At 32.0% G+C, this 25,103-nt stretch overlaps 1 protein-coding gene across 1 annotated transcript; it reads right to left on the bottom strand.

Annotated features, from left to right (window-relative positions):
- Positions 1-22,959: 22,959 nt before the first annotated feature.
- LOC124369618 lies at positions 22,960-23,922 on the bottom strand. Its single transcript, XM_046827668.1, has one exon. The coding sequence runs from the start codon at positions 23,920-23,922 to the stop codon at positions 22,960-22,962; it is 963 nt and encodes a 320-aa protein (XP_046683624.1).
- Between the last annotated feature and the right edge of the window lie 1,181 nt (positions 23,923-25,103).

Here is a 25,103-nt window from a genome sequence, read left to right on the forward strand (position 1 = left end):
TTCTCTGAGACTTTGTTTTAAAAATGTTTAGGAATCTTTTTTTTTAACAAGGAGTATGTATATATGTTTGAAATTCTCTATTAGTTTAATCCTAGTTTAATTTAATTCTTAGCAATCGGCACAATGGTACCAGCAAGGTCAATTGACTTCCAAAATAAGTCCAATAGTTCTTTTTTATCTCAACAGGCATAATTTTATTTTATTTTTAAATATTTTCAAATGCAATGTGGACACAATAACGTTGGTGGTGCGATGGTATGCGTTTATAATATAAATATATTTATATATTATAATTTATATTATTTATAAATATTATTAAATGAAACATTATATGAACATCCGCAGTATCTGGGAGTTACCCTTAGGACCGATCTCTCACTTTTAAAAGTCCACCTTCAAAAGACAGCAGCAAAGCTGAAAACAAGGGCTAATATAGTACAGCATCTTGCTGGATCAACTTGGGGAGCCAACGCTAAAGTACTGCGTACCACTTCTTTGTCCCTTGTGTACTCCGCTGCTGAATATTGTGCCTCCTGTGTGGCTTAATAGTGCACATGTGCGAGAGGTCGATGCCGTTTTAATAGGGCCATGAAGGACAATTACTGGAAACTCTCATGGCAACACCAACACCTTGGCCTCCCAGTGCTGAGCAAATAATGCACCACACTGAGATTAGACGGAAAGAGGACTCTTCTGAGAGAGTTCAATAAGATCGTGTCCAATCCCGAATTGCCCGTTACGCGCGACCTTCCTCAGCAAGATAGCCGGCGGCTCAAATCACGCAAGCCATCCACTACGAACATCATCCCTAGTTGATAGAGGAGAACTTTACGCCTTAATGCTAAACTGGGCGTCATCCTGGGAATCATTCGATGGACGGAAACAAGTTCTTGATATCCGATCCTACGAAAGCAGCGGTGGCTTGGAAATTCCTCGAAAGGAATGGGTTTTATTGAATCGTTTTCGAACTGGGGTTGGGAGAAGAAGCAAATCACTGGAAATTTAAGTGGGGTATTACTGACGAACGACCAGACGTGTGATTGTGGCGCAAACTCTCAGACAATTGAGCACATTGTAAACGACTGCCCGTTTGCGATTGTTTTTCTGGTGGTCTGGCTGGTCTGAGTGGTTTAGAGGATGGGTCTCTAAACTGGCTCAGTAATTTGGATTTAGCTTTGTGACGGGAGGAGATTTTAATATTATTTTTTAATTTAATGACTCAAGAACTTTGTTCTTACGTACTTTTTAATAATTGTAATTTTTAATTTATTTATTTATCGATAGCTGCCTTTGTCCCCCAATACGATATATATATTATATATATATATATATATATATATATATTTATATATATATATTATATATATTTCATAGTAATTATAGAAGTTTAAGCGTTAATATTTTTAGTACTTTTAAACAAAGAGAGCTTTAAAAATGACAGAATTTGGTTTTCATTTAATGCAAATAAATGTAGGTACAAAATGCAAAACAAATTTTTTTACATGTTTTCCCCTTTTAGAAGGTGGTGAAAGTTTAAAAGATGGAAAAAAAAACAAGTGGAAAATAAAAGTAGACAGAGTAAGTAGTAGTTAACAGTAGAAATTAGTGGAAAATCTTTAATTTTTGAGATGCATCTGCGACTCCACAAAATATAGTTTCGGGTTGTAGTAATAAGGAAGACATTTTCTCTTCTCCATTTCGTCACTGAGTACTTTCATATTCTAATATAAAACTTTTTACTAACGTATTTTATTCCTAATCAGGACCTAAAACTTTGGTAGATATAAGGAAATTACTTGGCGTTTTTTGCAGAGATCTCGGAACAAAATGAAATCGGTTTTAAAAGTTACAAATTAACTTACAGGTTAGTGATGAACAATTACTGTTAAACAAACACAGGCCTAGAAAGACACATTTTTTAAATTGTGAGGAAACATTTACATAAGACTCATGTTCTCCCAGTTCTCATCTCGCTCTCGTGTCACCTCTTCGTATATATAAAAACTATTTCATTAATTTGGGCACACGAGTTGTAGGAATACCCAAACAAAATAGCGCTATTCAGTGTAAAACTAAATGTACTTACAAGGTTATTGCGTCTTAAAATAATTAACGTTCGTTCTATAGCAATGATAATTTTCTCTTGTTTCGTTCCATTAAAAACATTTCATCAATTTATTACGGGTTCTAGAATGTAACACAAAATGGTGCTACTAAAAAATTCTTTTCTGTGTATGGTAAAGTACATACAGGATAATGTTTCTTAAAGTTAACATAATTTTTGTTCAATGATGAGTACTGCAATCTTTGACATTTGATTTTGTAAGCTTGTTGTATTGTTATTTGGTCTAACACCATAGTTACGTTTATGTCACTACCAAGAAATATACAATTATGTTTTGTTAATCCTAATGAAAAATTAATTAACATAATATGTATTACAATACATTATTTTCATGTATCTGCACTAATAATTACGATTATTTATTACCATATATTTATGTGATATCAGACATTTAATTATTACTGCATTTTAAACATGTAATATTGAAGATTGAATCTTGTAATATCTTTTTCCATTTAATTATTACTGAAATACTCTATTTTAAGTTTGATAAAATAACATTGCGGAGCAATGAGGACTTTTATTGATTCAATATGTCATGTTTTTATATTCTAGGAAGACCACTGTAACTGTTCATATCTCAAAAAATAATGATTAACTAAAATATACTAACTATTATAATTTAGATATTGTACATTACATTCAATTAAAAAAAATTAATTTTCAATTCTGACAACGCATATCACGAAATATTACATTTGAATTATGTTTGTATTTTTGGGTCTGCGTGTGGTTAATAAATGACGAGCTTAAATGGAGTCCGACATTTTCAAAAACTTTTCCCTACCCTTTAGAATCTTTCACAGTTTTGAGTCTATTTTTATGTATACTGTATTAATTTCTACTATATAATGGTTCTATAACGCAAAATTACATTGATACGCCTTACGTTTGTACATCTTTAAATAATAATTTGATAGGAATTTTCATTTAAGGACTAACATAAAAACTAAATTTTAGTTTTATGTTAAATCTAATACGAGTTAATATATGTATCAATTTGACAATTTCTGTGTTTCTTAATAAAATTTTATGACAAATTTATGCCTAACAATAAACAGTTAACCACCATCTATTAAGGAATTATTATTCGGGTAAACAGTTTAATATTCTATTGTTATTTTCAAATTGATACATAACACATATTTTTATGTTAACAACTATTACTGAATACTTCATTATTTAACTACTATTGAATATAAAGTACCGTGATATTACACCATTAGTGTACACTATAACTTGAGCCATGTTAGATAACATACATATTTCTGAAATTAATTTACTTGACAGGATTGTGCTTGTGAACACAGAGAGAGCACAAACTTTATTTAAATCCATTACATTGCTTAGTAAAGCCTTGTATTTTCAAAAACTGTAATTAGAAATGTTCAAACATTAAAAACTACTATATGCAGACGTTTATGACATTGCTAGTATCCGTTAATGATTAAACAATGCTCAAAAAAACAGTTTTATATAAATCATTATTCATTTAATTGATTTGCTATATGATTAATTTTATTTGTACACACACTTTGTGAAATATATATAAATTATTATTACTATATTATCTGTTTAAAAAATTTATTTCCACAATACGTTATATTGGCAAAGTAAAAATATTAACAATTTTACTACGAATCTTTTGTAAATATCACAGTTTTGTTAATGGGATATCCTTTGTGTCACACGACTAAATTTACTCGAACAGTTAGTTAGAACTCATACACCTATGATCTGATTTTTTTTACGTGGAGGGAATTTATTTAAGCATAAAGTGTGGGACTCACTTCATTTAAGACACAGGGGAATAGGGAATGCCGATTAACCGAGCGGTCTAAGACGTTGGACTTAGAGTCTGAGTTAGAGATAGCGCGGGGTTCGAATCACTGTCTGTGAACCGTTTGCACTTTGTATCGACTCCCCCTCCTCTTATTCTGCTTGATAAGATCCTCGCACAGGTCCGTTGCCTATGAGGACGGGCAGAGTAAGGCTTTAAAAGTGGGGATTGGCTTCACCTTTTCAGAAAAAAAAAATAACCACTAAATCCCTTACGGGCCAGGGGAAATTCCTGGCCGAGAAACTTTTTAAGGATTATTTCATGCATGGTCGCGTGTCTGTCGCCCTAACAGCGACGTGCTACTTTTCCGTAAGCCCTAAAAGGGCCAATCAGGTTTCCCTCTTTTCGTTTCATAAGCAAAGAACAACGTGGACGAACGCAGAGCAGAAACGGTATTCCAATTGTCTTCGTTTCGCAGCCACCACCAGTTTCTGCCGAGACATCACCGATAGTGGAGACCCTAAAAAAGCGTTCTTGTCATGTTCGCTTAAAATGCTGCATTTGAAGATCAAAGGTTGCACACACCGATGGTACACGAACTCTTTCCCACCCGCAGAGGTTACGTCCTAAAGTAGGCCGAGCCTCGTTAGAGCTGACGCAGGTAGAAGTTAATGCGGTTCATCCAGATGTTCAGGACTTTGATGAGACGGAGAGTCCAAAGACCGTCGGTACCCTCGACCTTCCTTCGCTGCCAAAAACCTGCATATGTTTCTCTCCTTCGATTTTACCGATGATTTTTTTACGCCCCTGATCAGATGTAAGGAAAAGGATCTACCGTCTCTTAACAGCGAGCAGGTCGAGGGGAAATGACTCCTGCCAACAGAACCGATGACCCGCCGCAACCGGCACCAAGCAGGTTACGGAGCCAGGTGAACCTAAGCGGCTGCACTCTTCTAGCTGAATTTCCCAGCACACAATCACTTTAACATTTCTCCCACCCCCCCCCCCCCCCACCCCCCCCCCCCCCCACCCCCCCCCCCCCCCACCCCCCCCCCCCCCCACCCCCCCCCCCCCCCACCCCCCCCCCCCCCCATTTTAATACTGTAGAATATTGATTCTATTGTAGGAAATAAAGAAGATTTTGATTTTACTGCCACGTATTTTGTTGGCGATCTTAATACAGATTCGGAGTAAAAATCCAGTTCTCCTTGATCTTGAGGGAACAAGCAGTCAGACTTCGAATAATGTTTAAAATCTCCTTTTTTCATCAAAAAGCCTCAATATGCAATCCAAGCAGATTCAGACTCATCTTTGTTGTTTGAAGCAGAATAAAGTGACTTCCGTACTCGCTGTCATATAGAGCACGACGCTCGTATAGCTTCAGTCATGGATACCAGTATTTAGCATCTATACGACATTTAATATTTTATTTAAAAAATTGAACCTTTTTGATATGTTTACGATCATTCTTTTGAAAATGGATCTATTTTAAATATGTATTATATCAAAAAAGACAAATTGTATACAAGTATTGTAATTTTTACAAAATGGCGGTAACTTAATGTTTTTATCTATTAAATAACTGATTTTATGTCATAAAAAGCTTGCAAATAACTGTTCATTTAAAAGGATACATGAATTGTAAATTTGGGTTAGACAATGACTATTTCATAACTGTTTCAAAATAAACTTACTCAAACCTTTTACATCCAATGAATAGTTACTTCCCAAAACACTACCTATTGCAAACTGACCTACAAACGTATTAATTTGGTTTTATTCTCGTTTAAGAGGTGTGAAAGGTTCAATAGTCAGCATTATTCTTGAATTTTAAGTAATGAAACAGCTTTTTGCAATGTCCACTGTTCAAATAATGTCAAATTATGGGCCTTTAGTTTTCCATATTTAATACGAAACCTTCCATAATATCGATGTATCTTAACCAATTTTTACAAATGAGGTATCATTGGAAAGGAAATTTAACTTAAAAAAACTTTAATTTTCTTATAAAACCTTGATTAAAACAGTGCTTTTTAAGATATTTCATAAAACGCCATTTTGAAAATATTGAAACTGATTTTAAAATAGAGGTTCTAATGTAACACCTTCTGTCCTGGACCTGTTGAACAATATGTTATGGTTCCAATAGTTTTAAACCAATAAGAAATCTAATAAGAAATATCAGATTCGTAAATAAGTGATTGCTTAATTACATATCATGTTTCAATACTACATCTAGTCTAGGGCGAAATATGTATTTAATTTATATTTATTGTTCCACTGGACGAAAATAATCGCAGCCATTACGAACTTACAGTAATTCAAATAAAAAATACTTTAATTACGCTCTATTTATACTCCTGTTTCACTAAACTGCCGAAGCAATAATTTCCAAGTAGCGTTAATGAACAACGTAGTGACGTCACTGCTCCCCCCCCACTACTATTACAACCCCTCACATTCTGATTATCATTATTAATTACTCTGAGTTGCTTAGGAATAATTGTCATATTTGTTATATTCTCACGCTGACCAATTATTAGCAAGATTTATTAAAAACTTTTACTTATTGCATAATGGTTTTATTGCCTTTACCTTATCCACCTTTAGGTTTACTTATAATATTGACTGAAATTTAGATCTATACTATATCTTTAAACAAAAATAAAATAATTGTTAGGTAAAGAGTTATGTTAAATTGTTATGTATTTAACTGGATTAGGCTTTTCGACAATTCATTGTTTTGGATAGGTTAAACAAACTGAAGATATTAAAACCATACGATCAGTAAATATTTGCAAGTTTCTATAATATATATTAGTATATGAGATCATTTAAGATGAGATTATCTGTTAATTTTTTACAAAAACAAAAAGCTTTCATTTCAGGCTACAGCAGCAACGTCAGAAACACATGCACCATCCACAGTACGCACCACGCAAAGTTCTAAGGGTGTGATAAACATATGTGAGAGGAATTTCTAATATTTTAAATTCTTATCTAAACGTATTCAAATAAAAAAACTTTAAGCAGACAGGAACCGGAAATTAACCCAAAAAGCATTTTACCTAGCTATTCCATTCAAAACAGTATCACGAGAGGTGGAAGTTTTGTTTCGTTTGTGATACTATTTACTTTTTAAAGAGTAACAATTTACATCTGTATCACAGAATGCCTTTTATAAATACATACTGAAGTGCAAATAATGAGAGAACCTCATTATTTTGATCTCTAACGGCGGTGATTAAGACGTTGCTGGAAAACCTGGATTTCAAAGAGGATTATTAGCAAATATTTGAGTCAGTGTAAGTTATGTGTGCAAAACTGTAGTTATATGACGTTTAATGGAATAAAAAGGCTTGTAACGACATTCGTTTGCCTCGTATAACAGATTATATAATGGAAAATTATTGTGACAAACACAGTATTGTTCCTCATTGTTACTGGAACGTAAAACTAACCCCTTTTCAATAAAATAAACCCTAGTTTCACTTTAAAAAGGAAGATGTAAATAGAAATTTGGAACTTTGAAAGGAAAGCTAAGATAAGCTATTTATGCAATATAAATTAAGCTTTGCTCATTTTAAAAACATATCGGATGAGTTTTAAAATAAGTAAAACCATTTTGGATATTAATGGGATTTATCAGGCATTCAAAATTTTCTTAATATTGTTAGAGGGATCCAATAAAATGAGTTCATACCAAGGATTAGTTATACCATTATACTAGGCAGGTTTCATGGCAATGACAGTGTCCACCTTGGGATTGTGGTGCCTTTTTGTAAGTAATATATTCACGTGTATCTCATTATTATATATAATTATTTTCAATTATTTTTTCATCACCCTACTAAATATAAGATAACTAAAATTTTATTAAGAAATAATTATTTCCTTACTATAAATTGTTTTAACATATTTATGAATATCTTTGTTGAAGTATTTATAAATATATTAAATATAAGTATTTAACAAATTAGTCACTAAAAAAATTTCAGTTTTATTTCAAATCTATATGTAAAAATATTGTTTAACCACTTTATTTACACAACGTCATAAGCAAATATGTTGCGGACGCTCTGGCTATATATTAGGAATAATTTTTAAATAAAAAAGCCAATAACTTTTCATTTGTGCGGCCTTTAGATTTTGAATACGTTTTAAATGTGTTGAATTATTATTTTAATGTACAATAAATATATATATATATATATATATATATATAATATATATATATATATATTGGAATACGTACAAATAACTCCATATTAGTACACAAATGTTATTTAATGTAATCCATATTTCTGAAACTATGTAAATTTATATCTAAAATTATAAAAGTTCACGCATTTTCTCTTCGATATAGTAAATATTAGTTTTATTATTACAAGTTTTTCTGTAATGAAAATAAACATGGGTATGACATAAAAAAAATATTTTAAAAAATATTTCTTTTTAAGGTAGTGATGTTTATAGGTAAGTAGATGGAGAAGTTAGTACAAGATCTTATAATTTTGATATGCATCTGTGATTGCAGCAAAGATATATAACATATGTAAGATACATATGTAAAGCTATGTGTGAAATAAACACACGCACATAAAGATTTTTATGTAATTTTTATTAAGTTTTAGATTTTAATGATTATTTATTTGTATGCTATGACAAGAGTTGTCTTGTAAATCAGAGTGTGTAACTTTGAAGAACGCTTGCTGAACGAAGACGTTATTTATTTATTTATTTTATATTATTTATTAATATATTAATAACAAAAATGAGGCGAATAAATCCAATGTTAAAAAAAATCCAGACAAATGGAAGTATACAAGATATTATTTTAACATCCTCGCTAATTATCAAGGTTAAAAAGGAAGCAGATACCGAGTATATTTACTTGAACCTAAATTTAATGAGCAAAATTGAAATTAGTAAGAAATGAATGGTACTTCGAGCAGTTGTGTAGAAATAGGCGACATTTCTCTCACATATGTCTTCATTGAATTTCTTTATGCACTTTTTTCTTCATATTTTATTTCTAATCTGAACAACGGTTTATGTAAAAAGGCAACGCATTACTTCGTGTTTGTTTCGTAGAGTTCTAATTAACCTCACAAGATGAAACGGATTTTTACATTTTCCGAATAAGTAACGGGTATTGAAGAAATCATAACCAAACATACACAAGCCTGGAAGACACATTTCCACGTTGCGGGGCACAAATGTACAGAAAACTCATCTCCTCCCAGTTCTAATCTCGCTCTCGTATCTCCTGTTTCGTCACATAAAAATATTTCATGGGATGAAAGAAACGAAAATAAGCCTGAAGCTCTGTTAATATTTTAAATTAGTTTATATAATGTAATAATTTTTATGTATGAGTCAAGTTCATATTTTATTAACACAATTAAAGGAAATTGTATTTTAAATAACTAATATCGTTTAATGAAAATTATGCAACACTATGAACTTTTCCAAATAGGTGTATTTTATTGTAATTTATTTTACGGTAATTACATTTTGATCGCTACCAAGAGATTTAATAATATAGTGTGTTAACAATAATATAAAATAAACGAACATAATATGGGTTAACAATAAGTTTTTTTTCGCATACATTATACTTCTGAACTAAAAACCTAGTTTATTTATTACATATCTCTATTTAAGTTCAGACGTGTTATTATTTATGAATTTTACCTCGCATGAAATTATATTAAGCTTTTGAATTTGTCGGAATGATCTAATCTTGTAATATATTTAATTTCTAATGATTATTAGGCTATTCTAATTACAAGTTAACATCACATTGTAATGCACCTTTCATGTGATTAAAATGACCATTTTTTTATATTTTAAAAGCCCACAATAACTATACATATTAAAAAATAATAATTTGCTGAATAACAATAACATAAACTTAATTTCGGTCATTAAATATAACTTCTCTGAATTCACAGTACTTATCTGAGAACTATAAAAAAAATATTAAATTAGGATGAAGCTTCTATTTTTCTTACTTTTGCATGAACAACAAACTAAAACGAGCGCAAATGTTTAAAACATTTTACCTTGCCCTTTCTGTCTTTTGTAGTTTAGCCCCTTTCTATACATACTGTATAAAATATTTCTATTTAATCTATAACTTCCTATACGCACTTTAATACAATAAGAATTTCAATAGTTTTTTATATAAGTTTATTTTAATGCCATGAAAATAAGCATAAAACTCTGATATATACATTACACTAAGAACTAAAGTAACAAACTTTCATTAAAAAGAAGGCGTCCGAAAGCGTTTAAAGTTATATTAACAATTGAAAGGTTATCATTGTTAATATGGCGGCCTCCTGAATATATTGGTTTGTTGATGGAGTCAGTCAAACCGAGTATTGTTTGACTTTGAAACACAAAACTAACAAGCAATCCATTGTCAAATAAATGTTGTGTATTGTTCCTTACACAGCTTTATCAATTCTAAGTGAGTTTGATTTTATATAAAAACTTTTATTTTATAACTATTACGTAACTAAAATACACCTTTGTGTTAAATCTTATTTCAATGATCGATTTGTGATTAGGAAAAATTTTAGTGTTGCTTATTAAACAGATTCTGTTATAGCAGTTAACCACCATCTAAAAAAAAGTAGTTTTAAAACGGTTTTATTATTTCTGCTCTTAATTGATACTTTTAATTACGTTTATAGTGATACAAAATTAATGAGCTTCTACCTACTAATGAATATTCCTTCAATATCAAAGACATAAGTGAGTGATATTACACCGTTAGTACACTATAATTTGAGCATGTTAGTAAACATTAATATTTCTGCGAACCGTTTGCTGTCCAGGATTGTGTTTCTGAACACACAGAGCTCAAACTGCATTTGAATACGTTAAATTTCTTAGTCAATTCTGTTATTTCAAAGTTTAAATGTTAATTTTCACACCTGTAACACTATTAAGTTACAAACCTTAATGATACCGCTCATGTAAGTTATTGCTAACAATTAAAACACTTTTATACAAATATCGCTTGTTGAATACCTATTGTATCTTTAGCTTGCATTTACCGTATTTGTGAACTATTAACTGTTGGACCTAAGTATATTTATATTTACAATTTTATATTGTACATTAGTTTCGCGCGACCTATAATAGCGAAGATTGACTTAACACTACAATAACAACGTGTTTTAATCTAACTATTGAGGATTTTAAAGCGTTATTACTGAATTTATCTTGTATAGATTCTATTAAAAATAACAAATTTTTTTAAACGACCTGAAATTATAGAAGGGGGAGTTGAAGTGAAGTGTACTTCCATTTCTTGAATTAGCAATAAAATATAAGCTGGTGTCTTCAGCACTCGCTGGTGAGAGCTCACTCGTTTACTATTCACGGTTCAAGCCACCACTTCAGCTTATCAGTAGAAACAGTGATAGTTACATCAAGCGACTATGGTGATATGGTAACGTAACTAAGCTACCACTTATTTCACGACCACTACTCGAATACTTAGGAAGTTTGAGCTTGAGTTGCTAATCAAATCTCCAACGAAAGTGGCGGCCTTCGTTAGTGGGATGCAACTTAAAAGGGTGTACAAAATTAAACAAGCAGTAAGAGACATAAGTCCAGAAAATATCGCTCACCTCAACACTTCCCTTTCTAAAGGAAGATTAAATTTTCTAAATTCATCTCAATCAGCAGAGTAACAGTTTAAATTCTATACCGACACTGTACTTTCCACGTTAACACCTGATGTCCTACAAAAACTATTAGTATATGTGAAAAAAAAAAAAAAAACAGTAGCAGTCGTGGGACTGCCGATAGAAGTGAAAACGGAACTATTAAGTTGAGAGTAATTAACAATACGTTATAGTAGCAGTACATCTGTAATTGTAAATGTGACGCGTTTTTAATTTTCCAATTTTAAAATCCACGAAAAAATATTATCAAATAACTAGAAATCTATTTTACCACGCTAGTAAGATAAATCTTATACCGTAATAATACTCATTTCATGATGAAGAGGTTAAATATTAAAAACATAATTAAAATGAATAATGCTAAATTTTAAATACAAATATTCGTATAAATATTAAAAATGTTTAAAAATATATTCGTTGTTTTCATTATTCATTTATCTGTATAAAAATATGTTGTAATTGCTCAATATTAATAGTTAGTTAAACATAGAATACAAGTGAGTAAACACCGAGTGAACAACAGTGAGTTGAACACCGTTTTAAATAATACAGTTATTGCTACGGATAAAGTATATAATTGCAATAACAATTAAACCCACAATATTTTTAAAACTAATAAATTAGTTAAATTAACTTGGTTCTTTCGTAAAGGTATTTTTATTGCACAATAAACTAATTTATTGAGTTAATACGGTATCAGTGAGCCAATGCGCCAACTACAGTTCCGGCAGAAACGTTCACTCATCACTTCATACGCTACTACAGGCTAAACTAAACTTCCAATAAAAAAATGATAAATTACAAAAAGAATATTCATCTATTTTCACACAACTTTCTCGCTGACAAATTTTGTCTGACCAAAAAATAAAAAAAATCCTCGCTTACTACTTTTTTCTTGTCATTGTAAACGCTATGTAAAATGTAAACAATAATCAAAATTATTTCCAAATTTTTTTAATATTTAAAAATGTAACCAATAGATTGCCAATATTAAGAGCTTTAATTTGACGCATCTTACAGAATTTTACGACATTGACTTCACTTTTAAATCGCGAGAGGAAGCCGTAAAGGTCACTGATTTTCGCAGTCTGTTTTTCATACTCCGCCGGGACAGTTTGAACACAGCGAGACTGACTTTTTCATGCAGGTTAGTAGTCCGCGGCCAAGTCTACGGTTAAAAAACACAGCGAGACTGACTTTTTCATGCAGGTTAGTATCATTAGCATGTCGGTGACGCGAACCGAGGATTTTACCCTCTACCAAAACGCTCAACGCGCCTAAAGAAGTTTTCACTTCAAAAAACAATTGAATCACTCAAGGAATTTAATTTTCTATAGAGAAACTGGAATTTTCGCCCGAAATTGATAAAACAATTATAATGAACAGTTAAAAATATTTTTCAAGACATTTAAAAAAAATATATAAAAAAATTATTCAAGTTGCGAATCACTCGATGTCTCCAAATCAGTGATCTCTTCAAAAAAACGTTTCGAAACGACTTGGGGCATCATAAACAACGAAACAAATGTACAAAAAGAAATCAAAATTAAAGTTGGGGATAGGGTTGTGGAGGATGGGACTGAGATTGCCAGTCGGTTTAACGAGTTTTTCGCATCCGTTGCTGATGGGCAAGGTCCTTGTCCATCTGACCCTAAAATACGGCCCCTCGTGAAGGCAGAACTCAGCAGCATCAATGGTGTTGGCTCCTGTTGTAAGGATGCGCTTCACCTAATTATCCAGGAGCTCCCAGAAAAAAATTCAAAACCAAGACACATGGCAGAGCAAACTACCGAACTGTTAATTAGTAATTAAGTAGTTTAGATAAGTTTTCATATTTAAAACAAAAAATTATATTTGACGCTGTGACAAATGATGACAGATTATTTCCTATTCTATAATACCAAACATATACTTGCAGTGCAGTAAAATAACTACGATACAGAGTACATGTTTCCAAGTAATCGTGTTTTTCAACTCAAAAACACATCTCTGGCATTAAAACATATTATATGTATGATCAGTGTGGATTAAGCCTTTCAATGCTTCTCTAGGCCAGTAAGTTGTGGATAACAACTATTTATTATATAGCTAAGCTTTATGGATACTGCATATCATAAATACCTGAAATAAGCATCAGACATGGTATATTTGATTTCCTAGTTCAGACATCGTTCAAATTAAAGATATGAACTCTTCATTAATATTTCCTTTTAAATGCCATCTTTAATTAAATCATTAGATTGGATTCGTCGCAACATTAGTATATGTTGCGACGAATCCGATCTACTTCTTCGATCGATAATCGATAATCGATTTATCGATAATATGTACGATAATCTTTTATCGATAATCGATAAACTTCTTTATTACTATGAAGAAGTTTATGAGGTATGTATCTGTAACGTTTGATACAAGTTAATTTCTATAAAATACTGCAGTCACATAATATTATTTATTTAAAGATCTGGTTTTGTGCGTGCTTTCAATAAGGGAATCGTTTTATGTGCAAAATCAATCCATCTGTATTATGTATTGTTGATTTCAGATTACAAAGATATATTAGAATTAATAGTGGAGCTAAAGTATATCATTGGGGGGCACCCTAAACAATTATGTTGGGATATAGCATTAACCTCATAAAAATTTGTTTCTAACGCCTAGATATTGAAATAGCAGTTTCTATTTTACTTCACATAGGAAACTCAAAACAGTAATATATTACTCGGTTAATATATTTGTAATATAAATAATCCAATTATGCATTAATTCTCTACTAACAAAATTACTTTAAATTAGTAAAAACAATAATAATATATTAATTGATGAAACTGAGCATTTATATGTTTTTTCTGTGCAAACTGTCAATACATAAAAAGTTTCATATTTCATATCAAGATAAAGCCGCAAAAATTATATAATATTGCCCATGAAAATTGAGCAAAATTTTTAAAACTTTTAAGATAGAAAAAAAGAAGAAAATGGTGTATAATTTTCAAGTTGGTAGCCGGCCGGAGTCAAAGAAGCCATTTTGACAGCTTTTGATAGTTCTGTTCCTTGATTGCTTATTTTTCATTCAATGGCATTAAACATTCAATCCTTGAAGTCACTTGTAGATATGAATAAGCATTTTTCGGCAGTAGTTTTAGTTCCGAGATATCACAACAATACTTTTCGTGCTGTTTCTGTCTTGGAGTTTTTTTAACACCGTATAAACAATTATAATAATGTATGTTCAAATATGATTAAATATTTTTGCTGAGGGAGGGAAGAATGAAAGTAATAAAAGCTACTTTCATAGCGAGTATTATAATTTACAAAACATTAATGATTGGTTGATTTAATGTTCTATTTAGTAAATATATATAGTAAGTGTATGACTAGCTATCTCAAACTATCTCTCCATCCCAGAAAAAAACTAAAGTAGTAAAGTTATTGCCAAGAATTGTTTCAAGTAAGCAAGAAATGCATTTAAGCTAGAAAGCAAAATGTTTTTCAAATTTATCATTATTGAATAATTAAGTTTTTTGTCATTTGATCTTCACTGCTGATTGTATTTAATTTTAAATCATTATGAAATTAAATTTAAACTACAATAAATAATCGTAATTTCTACCATACATACAAAATAAGTATGATATTGTATCGGCGTCCTTATGGCACGCCAAACAACATGTCACGTTACATACTTAGCTAAGGTTGCATAACAACTTTCTAGTCTGTTTTGCCTTCTTTCCTGAAATGCCCTCCTAAAAATTAAACATAGTACATGTTTTAACAGCCCCCAGAGACACAGCAAAGAAAGTTTACCAGCCTACTGTGTTAAATATTCCACGACTGTTACCCACATCCCACAGATGGCCATAGATCGTTCTCACACTTCCACCCGAGAGAACTCATTCTTGACCATGTTTAAATGAAGTTTCATAATTATATTTATAAAAGCAAAACTAGATGAAAACCAGGAAAAACACGCAAATATAAAAGTAGTATCAAACCTTTATATTAAAAATATTTTATATACCGTTCAACAAATTTATACGTTAAAATCCCAGTTTAAATTAATGTTGTTAATATTTCCTTTATTAATATGAAATTGAAATATTTTTTTCCAAATGTTATTTAACTAGCATATATGGAAAACCATAATATTATTTTTATGATCCAAGTTTAACTGAAATTCAATCTATTCTGTAAACAATTAAATCAACTCTTAGATGAAATTGAAGCAATAACCAGAATAGACTTTGCATGAAATATTTACTTGAAAAAAAAAAAAAATATATATATATATAGTTCGCTGTGCGTTTAATCAATGTAACTTTGGTTAATATTAATACTTAACCCTTGGAAATACAGTTTTAAATTATTTTATGTACATAATAAGAAACATTAGTTTGAGTCCTAAATGCTTTTTTAAAATAATCTTGAATGATACTGATATTGCTAATAACAAAATTGGCATATTCTGAATATTAATTTGTTAATGAATGGTAACTAAATATAAAGAAGAGAGGCCATGACAAATGCCCTTATGTTTATGATAAGTGCCATGGTTATGTATTGATGGAAGGAACCGGTAAGAGAGATGCCCATGCACTTAAACTTCCCGGGTATGTTTTAATGGTACCATATTTACATATGAAAAGAACTTGAAAAGTTTGGTAACACTCTGCAGGAATATGTGAATAAAAACTCGATGATGATTATATACAAATGAAGTTTCATGCAAGGATTAAATTTATTAAGATAGGTCAATTTGTTCTCGATATATCGTGCGGACAAAAAAAACATAAATTAATTTTATTCATGTGCAGAAACCAGAAAGGATTATCCGCGTTTTTAAAAATTTCCTTTTACTTGTATTTAGTGCATCGGAATGTACGACTGATATTCCTAATTTACATTTTCCTTTATTTATATTTTGTTATAATATTACATATTTCAGTTAATTTACATAACGCTTACAGATGACATTACTCCATGTCCAGCCACTATAATCACACAAAGCATGGGTTACACAACCATATAAAATTCATTAATGCATGTTAAGACCATAATGGTTTTAGTTTTTTATAATAAAACAATGGATAATTTCAAACTGTTTTGAAACCTCGTCACTGTTTTCACTTTGACTTTAAAAGTTATTTCTTATACCATTTAAATAAGTTAAATTGGTATTTTATTATAATTATAAAAATGCCTTGAGTATTCTAAGGTACAACGTCAATTTCTTGGAGATCTTTACTTAAAAAAATTGTTTTGCATGTTATCTTTTTCAAATTTAATTTAGAATTTATTTTAATAAAAACTACTTATGTTGTAATACGTAGGTGAATAAATAAAAATAGTATAATAAATCAAATTGCTGTTAGGCCACTTCCTATAAACACTTGAGCATAAGCATTTGGGCTGAAATTCTCTTTAATAGAAATGGGGAAATACAAAACGTAGTTCAGAATGTTTCCACAGTAGCTATAGCATTTTTAAAAAGGATCGTAAACAGTGTACATTATTTTAAGTTACTGATAACTCATTGGAGTCTTTCGCCGTCAAAATCTGTGTTGAGAAACTTTCGGGTAGACGAGAATACTTAACTTAACCTTGTTACCGATAACTACGCTCTTGCCGGGCTTAGAGACTTCGTTACACAGAATTGGGTAGAGAGCTATATAAAACTTCCATCTCAGGCATTACTTTTAAGGCTAAATCTATTACGAGGTTATTTAGTAAATAGATCCGCAGAAGCTTCAGTTCGGATACAAAAGGATCGTGAACTAGTTACGTTATTAAGCTAACGATAAGAAACTCTCGGTTAGACGAGAACATGTAACTAAACCTTGTTATTGGTACCTGTGCCCCTACCGAACTTAGTGACTTGGTTACATAGGTTGATTGGTGTACTATATAAAACTTTATCTCTGGCATTATTGCTAATGCATTATTTTAATTCTGTAATCGGTTTACATTTATTATATTATACATTTTTTTAAATACACTGATCATGATAAAATAAGAAAATGATAAGAGTATTCAAACAACTACTGTCCACTTAAAAAGTGTCTTCAAGCTCTATAAAGTTTTATAACAAAGGTTTTAATGAAAATTGTTACCAATTAATTCCGAACATAACATACTAATATGTTCCACATCATTACAGCAGCACGAACTATTTTAAATACATCCCTATATTCTCACTTGAATAAGTATGACACGGATCGTTGGTATACATATGATTGATAAGACAAGTATCTACTTATTCCTATGACGGTGATACATATTTATATTAATGCGTTTTACATATGGTTGTTGGCAAGTCTTTTTAGAAGTAGATATGACCAAATCGACGCTTTTATGCTATATATTAAAAATGCTTTTATATACACACGTTTCTCAGTTTATATACTGTTTTTCAGATGTACGCAAGTCATCAGTGACCTTAATACTAAACACTAAATAACAAATAAAATACAATTAAAAACTACACTAAAGGCTAAATAAATAAAAAAATCTAATTGTTCACTCTAAATTTGTAAAACGAAAACAGAAGAAAATCTTACAAGCAAAGAGCTTAAATATTTTCATTGCCAATAGTAAAAATCCTTCAGTTTTTTATTGAGTTCATAAAATGTATTTAAAGCTTTACGGGAAAGACGTTGTACAACTTTGGGCCGAATTATGTCAAATTCTCCTCCCGACTTCAAGTCTAACGTTTAGAAAAATGAGTATACAGCTATAGCGGGTGCTACGTTGCGAGAACTCCACTCGTAACAAGAATCGCTCACTCTGGTTCTGTGTTTCCTAGTGTGATAGGACCTTGTGGACCTTGCAGGACGTAAGCATCCTGCAAACGGACAAAATGGTCTGTAAATTGATAGCCTTTCGATAGGGGGATAAAAGGATAAGTGCCAAATCGCCTAAAATTAAAAATGAAACTGTAGAATTCGTTTTGAAGATTCTGGATACGATCTATATCACCCCACAAGGTACTTTTACGATAAAAATGTTAGTAACAGTAAGTAACCGACAAAACTCACTGAAAGAGCCTAAAAATAGCGTAATCCAGCATCATATTTCTGAATCCCTACAGGCCTCTCAGTCTGCCAGGATTACGCTGAATAGCATTTATTTTATTTATTTATTTATTCAATTACATTGTTTTACACAGTTTGGCCTCGCCAAGTTACATAAAAAACTTGTCGGCGAGGTCCAGCGATATTTCCTTACTTCTACTGCTCCACTTCTACTGGCAATAATGTCTTTAATAAGTTGTATCGCTTAAATCAATTTAATAAATTAAACTACTAATGACGATTTATTTGCGGTTTAGGGCAGGCATCATGTTTCTATTTATATTTGGCAATTGTATAAATATGGTTTGAACTTAATATAACAATAACAATAACAATAACAATAAAATAATATAACATTTACATAACGAAAAAACAATATAAATTACAATAACATGGTTAGATATCTGAAAACGATTTTTCTAATAATAATAACAATATATTCTTCTAGGAGTTCAGTGGTGTGTAATACGTGCATACCTGTCTGAATTTGTTCCTCTTTGTCTGTCTCCAGTTGTGTGCAGTAGTGTCGTCTGGTCGAAACAGTTTCTGCTAATCGTGGTTAGGTTATGTTTTGTTTTTGGGTTATGTTTATGTTATGTTTGCTCACTGAGTAAAGTGGGTTTAGTGGCCTTTTCGTAGTCGGTGAATAAAGTAGTGTGAATAAACAACAGTCTAGTACAGTGAGAGTGAATCTGAGTAATGAAAATAGTTTTGAGTGTTGTGCAGTGTAGTGGAATGTCAGTGCAGGCTAGTGGGGATTGGGCCAGGCTAGGCCTATTTCTAAGACATCTACAAATGGCAAGTTTTGTCTTTATACTTGATATAGAGGTCTAGCTGTATTTAACCAAATGTAGGCTGCCGATTTAAACTTCTTTAGATTTGGTAAATTGTCTATTTCACTAGGCAGTTGATTAAATAGATTCGGTACTATATATTCTGGTAGCCTGCGCCCATAGTCTGTCCTTGGGGTGTGTATTTTGTACTTAGCCAAATGCCTAGTATTATAGCTTCTGTCCAGGGTTTCCTTAAATTGTTTGTTTTCATAATATATCTGTAAAATTTTAAATATATACAATCTTTTAGGTGTTAGTTGTCCCTTTAAACTATAGTGCTGGTCCAATTGATTGTCATTTATGTCCAATTCATATCCGTAGAGTGCCCTTAAACATCTTTTTTGTACATTTAGTATTTGGTTTAAATGGCTATTCGCTGTTGTTCCCCAGGTAGTTATTCCATATGTGATTATTGATTGAAATAGTGCCTTATAAACTGCTATCTTTGCTGGTTCAGTAAGTTTATTTTGCAGTTTATGCATTATGGCAATACAGGGGCCGAGTTTTCTCTGTAGTAAAGTTACATGAGGTTTCCATGTTAGCCTATTGTCAACAGTTATGCCCAGGTATCTCACAGTTTCAACCAATTTAATACTCTCACATTGACATTGTTTATGACCATGCAAACATTCACAATCATGGTATTTAATATTTACTACTCTATCAATTTTCATATTCTTTTGGCAAATATGCATTAAGCATGTCTTTTGGTTGTTTATTATCAAGCCATTGTCATGAGTCCATTTGTTTAACGTGTTAAATTTATTCTGTAGTATTTCTTCTGCAATTCTTATATCTTTATGCTGTGACAGGAGTAGTATGTCATCTGCAAAAGCAAAAATGTGACAATCCTCAATCTTTCTTAAAATCTCATCTAAATAAATTATAAAAAGAGCTGGACCGATTTGGCTTCCTTGCGGTACTACTCCGTACTTTATATTTCTCTCATCGCTTAGTGTGTTCAATACTTTTACCACAAATTTCCTGTCTTTTAAATAGCTCTTAAACCATTCTAAATAGGGACCCCTCACACCCATTTTGAATAGGGCTGCAACAATCTTATTATGCTCTACAGTATCAAAAGCTTTTGAAAAATCAATAAACAAAGCCAATCCATGCAGTTTAGTGTCCATAATTTTATTTCCTATATCTGCAAACCCTTTTAATGCCATTTCAGTGTTGTAATTCTTTCTAAATCCAAATTGTTTATGACTTAATATTTTATTCTCATCTAAGTATTTATTTAAGTTTTCTAATACATATTTTTCTAATATTTTCTCTACAGATGATAATATGGCTATCGGACGATAATTTTGAAAATCCTTTTTACTGTTATTTTTGTATACTGGTCTAACAATAGATGTTTTCAAGCAATCCGGAAATATTCCTTCTTTTAATGATTTATTTATTAATGTAGTCAATGGTTTGGTGATACCATCCATTGCTTTTTGAATGTCTTTCATTCTTACTCCATCGATTCCTGGGGACTTTTCAGCATTAATGCCTTTTATTATTTTTACAATACTTTTCGGAGTAGCTATAGGTATGTAGAAATTCTGTAATACACTGTTATCCATATTGTCATTTATATCACATTCCTCTCTATTACCACAGCAGTGTTTTATTCTATCAATGCCTTCTAAAAAATAATTGGCAAAGCTATCCACAATTTCTTTGTTATTCATGGTTTTTCCCATAGCCACCTCAATTGTCTTATCAATATTATTTTTAGTTGTTCTTCCCAAAAGATAATTTATGTTTTCCCAAACCTTCCTGGAATTGTTTTTGTTGACTTCGAATAAATGCTGGTAATACCTATTTTTTCTATACTTTATTTTATTGTTCAATCTATTTCTTAAATTCTTGTACAAATTTCGGAATCTGATGTTAGAGGGGTCCCCTTTCCATAGTCTAAATATTCTGTCCCTTTCCTTTATTAAGTTTATTAGTTCCTGGTTCATCCATTCTTTCAGTGGAGTCCTTACGTGGTGTCCACCTTGCTTATCAATCCTCCCACCTGTCCTATTTATGGTAATAGTACTTCTGTCATAGATGCTAATGAATTTATTTATTACTTTCTCGAATCCTGCATTTACACTAGTTGTATCTTCTATATCCCAAGTTTCTTTCTCTATGAGTTTCTTTAGCAGTGGTTCTTTTAGTATTTTAGTTTTTTCAACTTCAGTGTCTCTTTTTCTTCCTCCCAATAGCTCTATTCTGGCAACTATAGGGTAATGGTCAGAAATTTTGGTTTTAATTATACCAGTGAAAATGTTTTTAATAGACATATCCAGTTTATAATAAATGTGGTCTATGCATGATCTTACTACACTACCCAGGCGTATTTCCTCTCTCGTGTAGTCCCATATACCCCTTTCTAGGCCCCTTTCTGCTAATGCTGCCTCATAACTCAATACATTTATATCACTTTTGTTCTTCAGATTTATATTGGTATCCCCTATTAGTATCAAATTTTCGAGTGTGTGCAGTTTCGTGAGGGCATAAGTTAGCTCTTCGGTGGCCTGTGGGAGTGAAAAAACCACTAGAGGAGGTGGGAGGTCTGTACACTGCATGAATAATAAATTTGTAAGGTTCTTTCGATCCCACTATACTCAATTCTCCAGTAATGTGTTCGTAAGTGCTTATGTTATCAACTGTGATTTGTGAAAACTGAAGCGTTAGGTCATTGACAAACATAACAATCCCCCCTCCCCTTGTTTTCTCTAAGTTTTGACACTTTAGTGTAGGATGGCAAACTAAATAAAGCTAACTCATGAGAGTCACATGACACTTCAGATAAAATAATCAGATCAAACTTAGGCCTACTATTTTTGGATAAAATTTGTAATTTTAGTGTGTCCCAGTGTTTATTCAGAGATCTGATGTTTAGATAAAGAAGGTCTATATCCTTTCTACTTTCACCTAGGCTATTTGTCCATTCATCAAAACTGCCATAATTACAGTAATATAAACGACTATCGGTTAAATTTAATTCCTGCATGAATAATGAGTTAAGACTAAACTATTTAAAATGTAACAACAAAATCTAAACATTACTGGCAACAGGTAGAGAGGCAACAAGTAATAACAAGCTAAATAGACTATTAAAAAATTAACAAACCCTCTTTGCCTCCAATAAAGGGAACAATAAACTAAAGAGGTGTAAAGAGCAATAACAACAATCAATAACAACACACAACAGAGATCTAGATACAATAAACAACAATAAATTAAACAAACTATGAAAAAATCAACAATTTCTAAAGGCCTACTATAGTATAAATATGGTAAGAAATGCTGTGGTGGTAATATAGGCTAAATTCATGCTACAGCTTCCAACAAACAATATAAACAACCAAATATCCAGAATACTGGTGAAAAAGGGCTCCATTTCGAAGTTAAACAATTTAAGTTAGTTTTTTGTTTGAGTTTACTTTAGGCTAACCTAGTTTATCTTTTTTAGGTCGTCTCTAGACTTGATGACCAGAACTTTTTGACTGGTTTCTCCCTTTTTCACCAATACTCTCCCGCCACTAAACCAAACAAAAGCGTAGCCATGTTTTCTGGCTCTTAGCTTAGCGTCTTTGAGTAACAGCCTATGATAACCCGAAAGACTCTCGTTGAAATAAACTCCGCTGATTTTTGCTTTTCTCCCACTGTGCAGCCACTTGTCTCTTATAGTCTTTGAATAGAATTGGACGATGATGGTGGGTGGGTTGCAGTCTTTACGAGGTTGTAGACGATGTGCCTGATGAACTTGGGAAGGCTGGTAGTCCACATGGATGTCTTTGGCCACCTTCTGTAGCACCTCTGCAAGATTTTCTTGTGCTGAGTTTCCTTCCACTTTCAGCCCATGTATTTCTAGGTTTAGCCTTCTACCGTATTGGTCCAGGTCGGCAATATCAGCTGAAAGTTCTGCCACCTTGGTGTTCAGCTTGTCAACTGCTTCTCTGGAAGCTTGACCATTTGACTTAAGGGTGTTAACTTCGGCTTTAAGCTCTTTATTTTCAGCTCGAAGTTCGACGACCTCATCCAGCAATGAGTCATACTTTTCAGCGAGAAACTTCATAGATGACTCTATACTGTCGAGTTTTCCCTTCATGTCCATGAGGGCCGTTACTTTGGCGAGGATAGACATCTGAACACCTAGGCTACTAACCTCTAAATCGTCATCCGGGTTTGCTTGGGGAAGTGCGTCTTCATCTTCATTTTGGGATGTAGAACCTTTTTTATTCTTTCTACAAATAGTACATACCCAAGTAGACTGCTTAGCGCCCATGGATGTCCAAGTTTGCTTCTTCACACTGCATCTTTCAAAGTGGAAGCCTCTGCTACAGGATGAGCACGATGCATAGTCTCCGGTTTTAGAAAGTTTATTGTTACAATTGCCACAGTTTTCTGATGCCATACTGAGAATGATATTTAAAAAACTCACAAAAATATAAATTGAGTGTAACAGCTATGTAATAACTTACAATTTAATGTTAAATGTGAGAGCGTAACGGAAGGCTGTCTGCCCAAAACAAACCGCCTTTTTTTTGTGAACTTGATCAGAGAATGATCATAAGCAGGATGCCAATCACTTTCACTTGGTCACACACAGCCAAAAACTCGCCAATAAGAGCGATCACCACACCCCTGACCATTGTCCATCAATCGCTACCAGATTGTTTCGGGTGATGTGAAAGTCATTGCACTTGTCTAAATTGAGGGTGGACTATTTTCTATAGACAATTTACTGATATTTTAGTAAAATATGGGTGTCTGCTTCCTAAAATGAGCTAGGATCATGGAAGAAGTGCAGCTGAAAATCGTCAGCATGCAGATGTGCCGGGCAATGTTAAATAGACATACGGAAATCAGAAGTTTACCTAATAAATAGTACAGAATCTAGACAATTTCCCTAAAGCACACCTCGCCTTCTAAATAGAGAGACAAAACGTATCATTCTCAGCATATTTAACCTTGCTTCTTCCTACATGATAAGATTTCACCCACTCAATAAAGTTTTCACGAAAACCATAAAAGTACATAACTAACACGACTCCAACGTGACTTATGAAGCCAAAAGCCTGTTGATAATCCAACATGATAACAGAACTTTTCATTGCCTTTAATGAGATCACACAATAGATTTTCGATAGCAAAACACGTACTGTATTTGTATCTTAAAAAAGATTGTGCGTTACATAGATTATTAGTATCATTTACGTATTTCATTATCTAACTAGTGGATATTTTTTCAGAATTTTGGAAATTGCAGGAAAAATTGAATTGAGTCTAAATCGGCCAACACCATGAGGGTATGAGGGGTAGGCTGGCTACTTTAGTCGAGAATAAACTATAATTTTCTCTATCTCTAAGAAAACCCCCCTTTAATTCGAGACTCATTAATACGATATGTAATACACCTAAAGCATCAGAACTAAAGGCCTTAATAGTTTTTATTTATATTCCTTCAGTTCCAGCGGCCCTTGATCATAAGTGGTAAATTTTGAATTTTAAGATGTAAAGAGTAACTATTGCAATGTAAAATTTGAATCGAGGAAAAGGGATAAAAACTACAAGTTCGGCAAAAAGGGTTTCTTT

This window comes from Homalodisca vitripennis, chromosome X (assembly GCF_021130785.1).
Source record: "Homalodisca vitripennis isolate AUS2020 chromosome X, UT_GWSS_2.1, whole genome shotgun sequence".
In the NCBI taxonomy this organism is placed as follows: Eukaryota; Metazoa; Arthropoda; class Insecta; order Hemiptera; family Cicadellidae; genus Homalodisca; species Homalodisca vitripennis.

What these genes read in the sequence shown, in the direction of transcription:
- LOC124369618 (XM_046827668.1), bottom strand. Translation starts at nt 23,922, where the DNA reads ATGGCATCAGAAAACTGTGGCAATTGTAACAATAAACTTTCTAAAACC.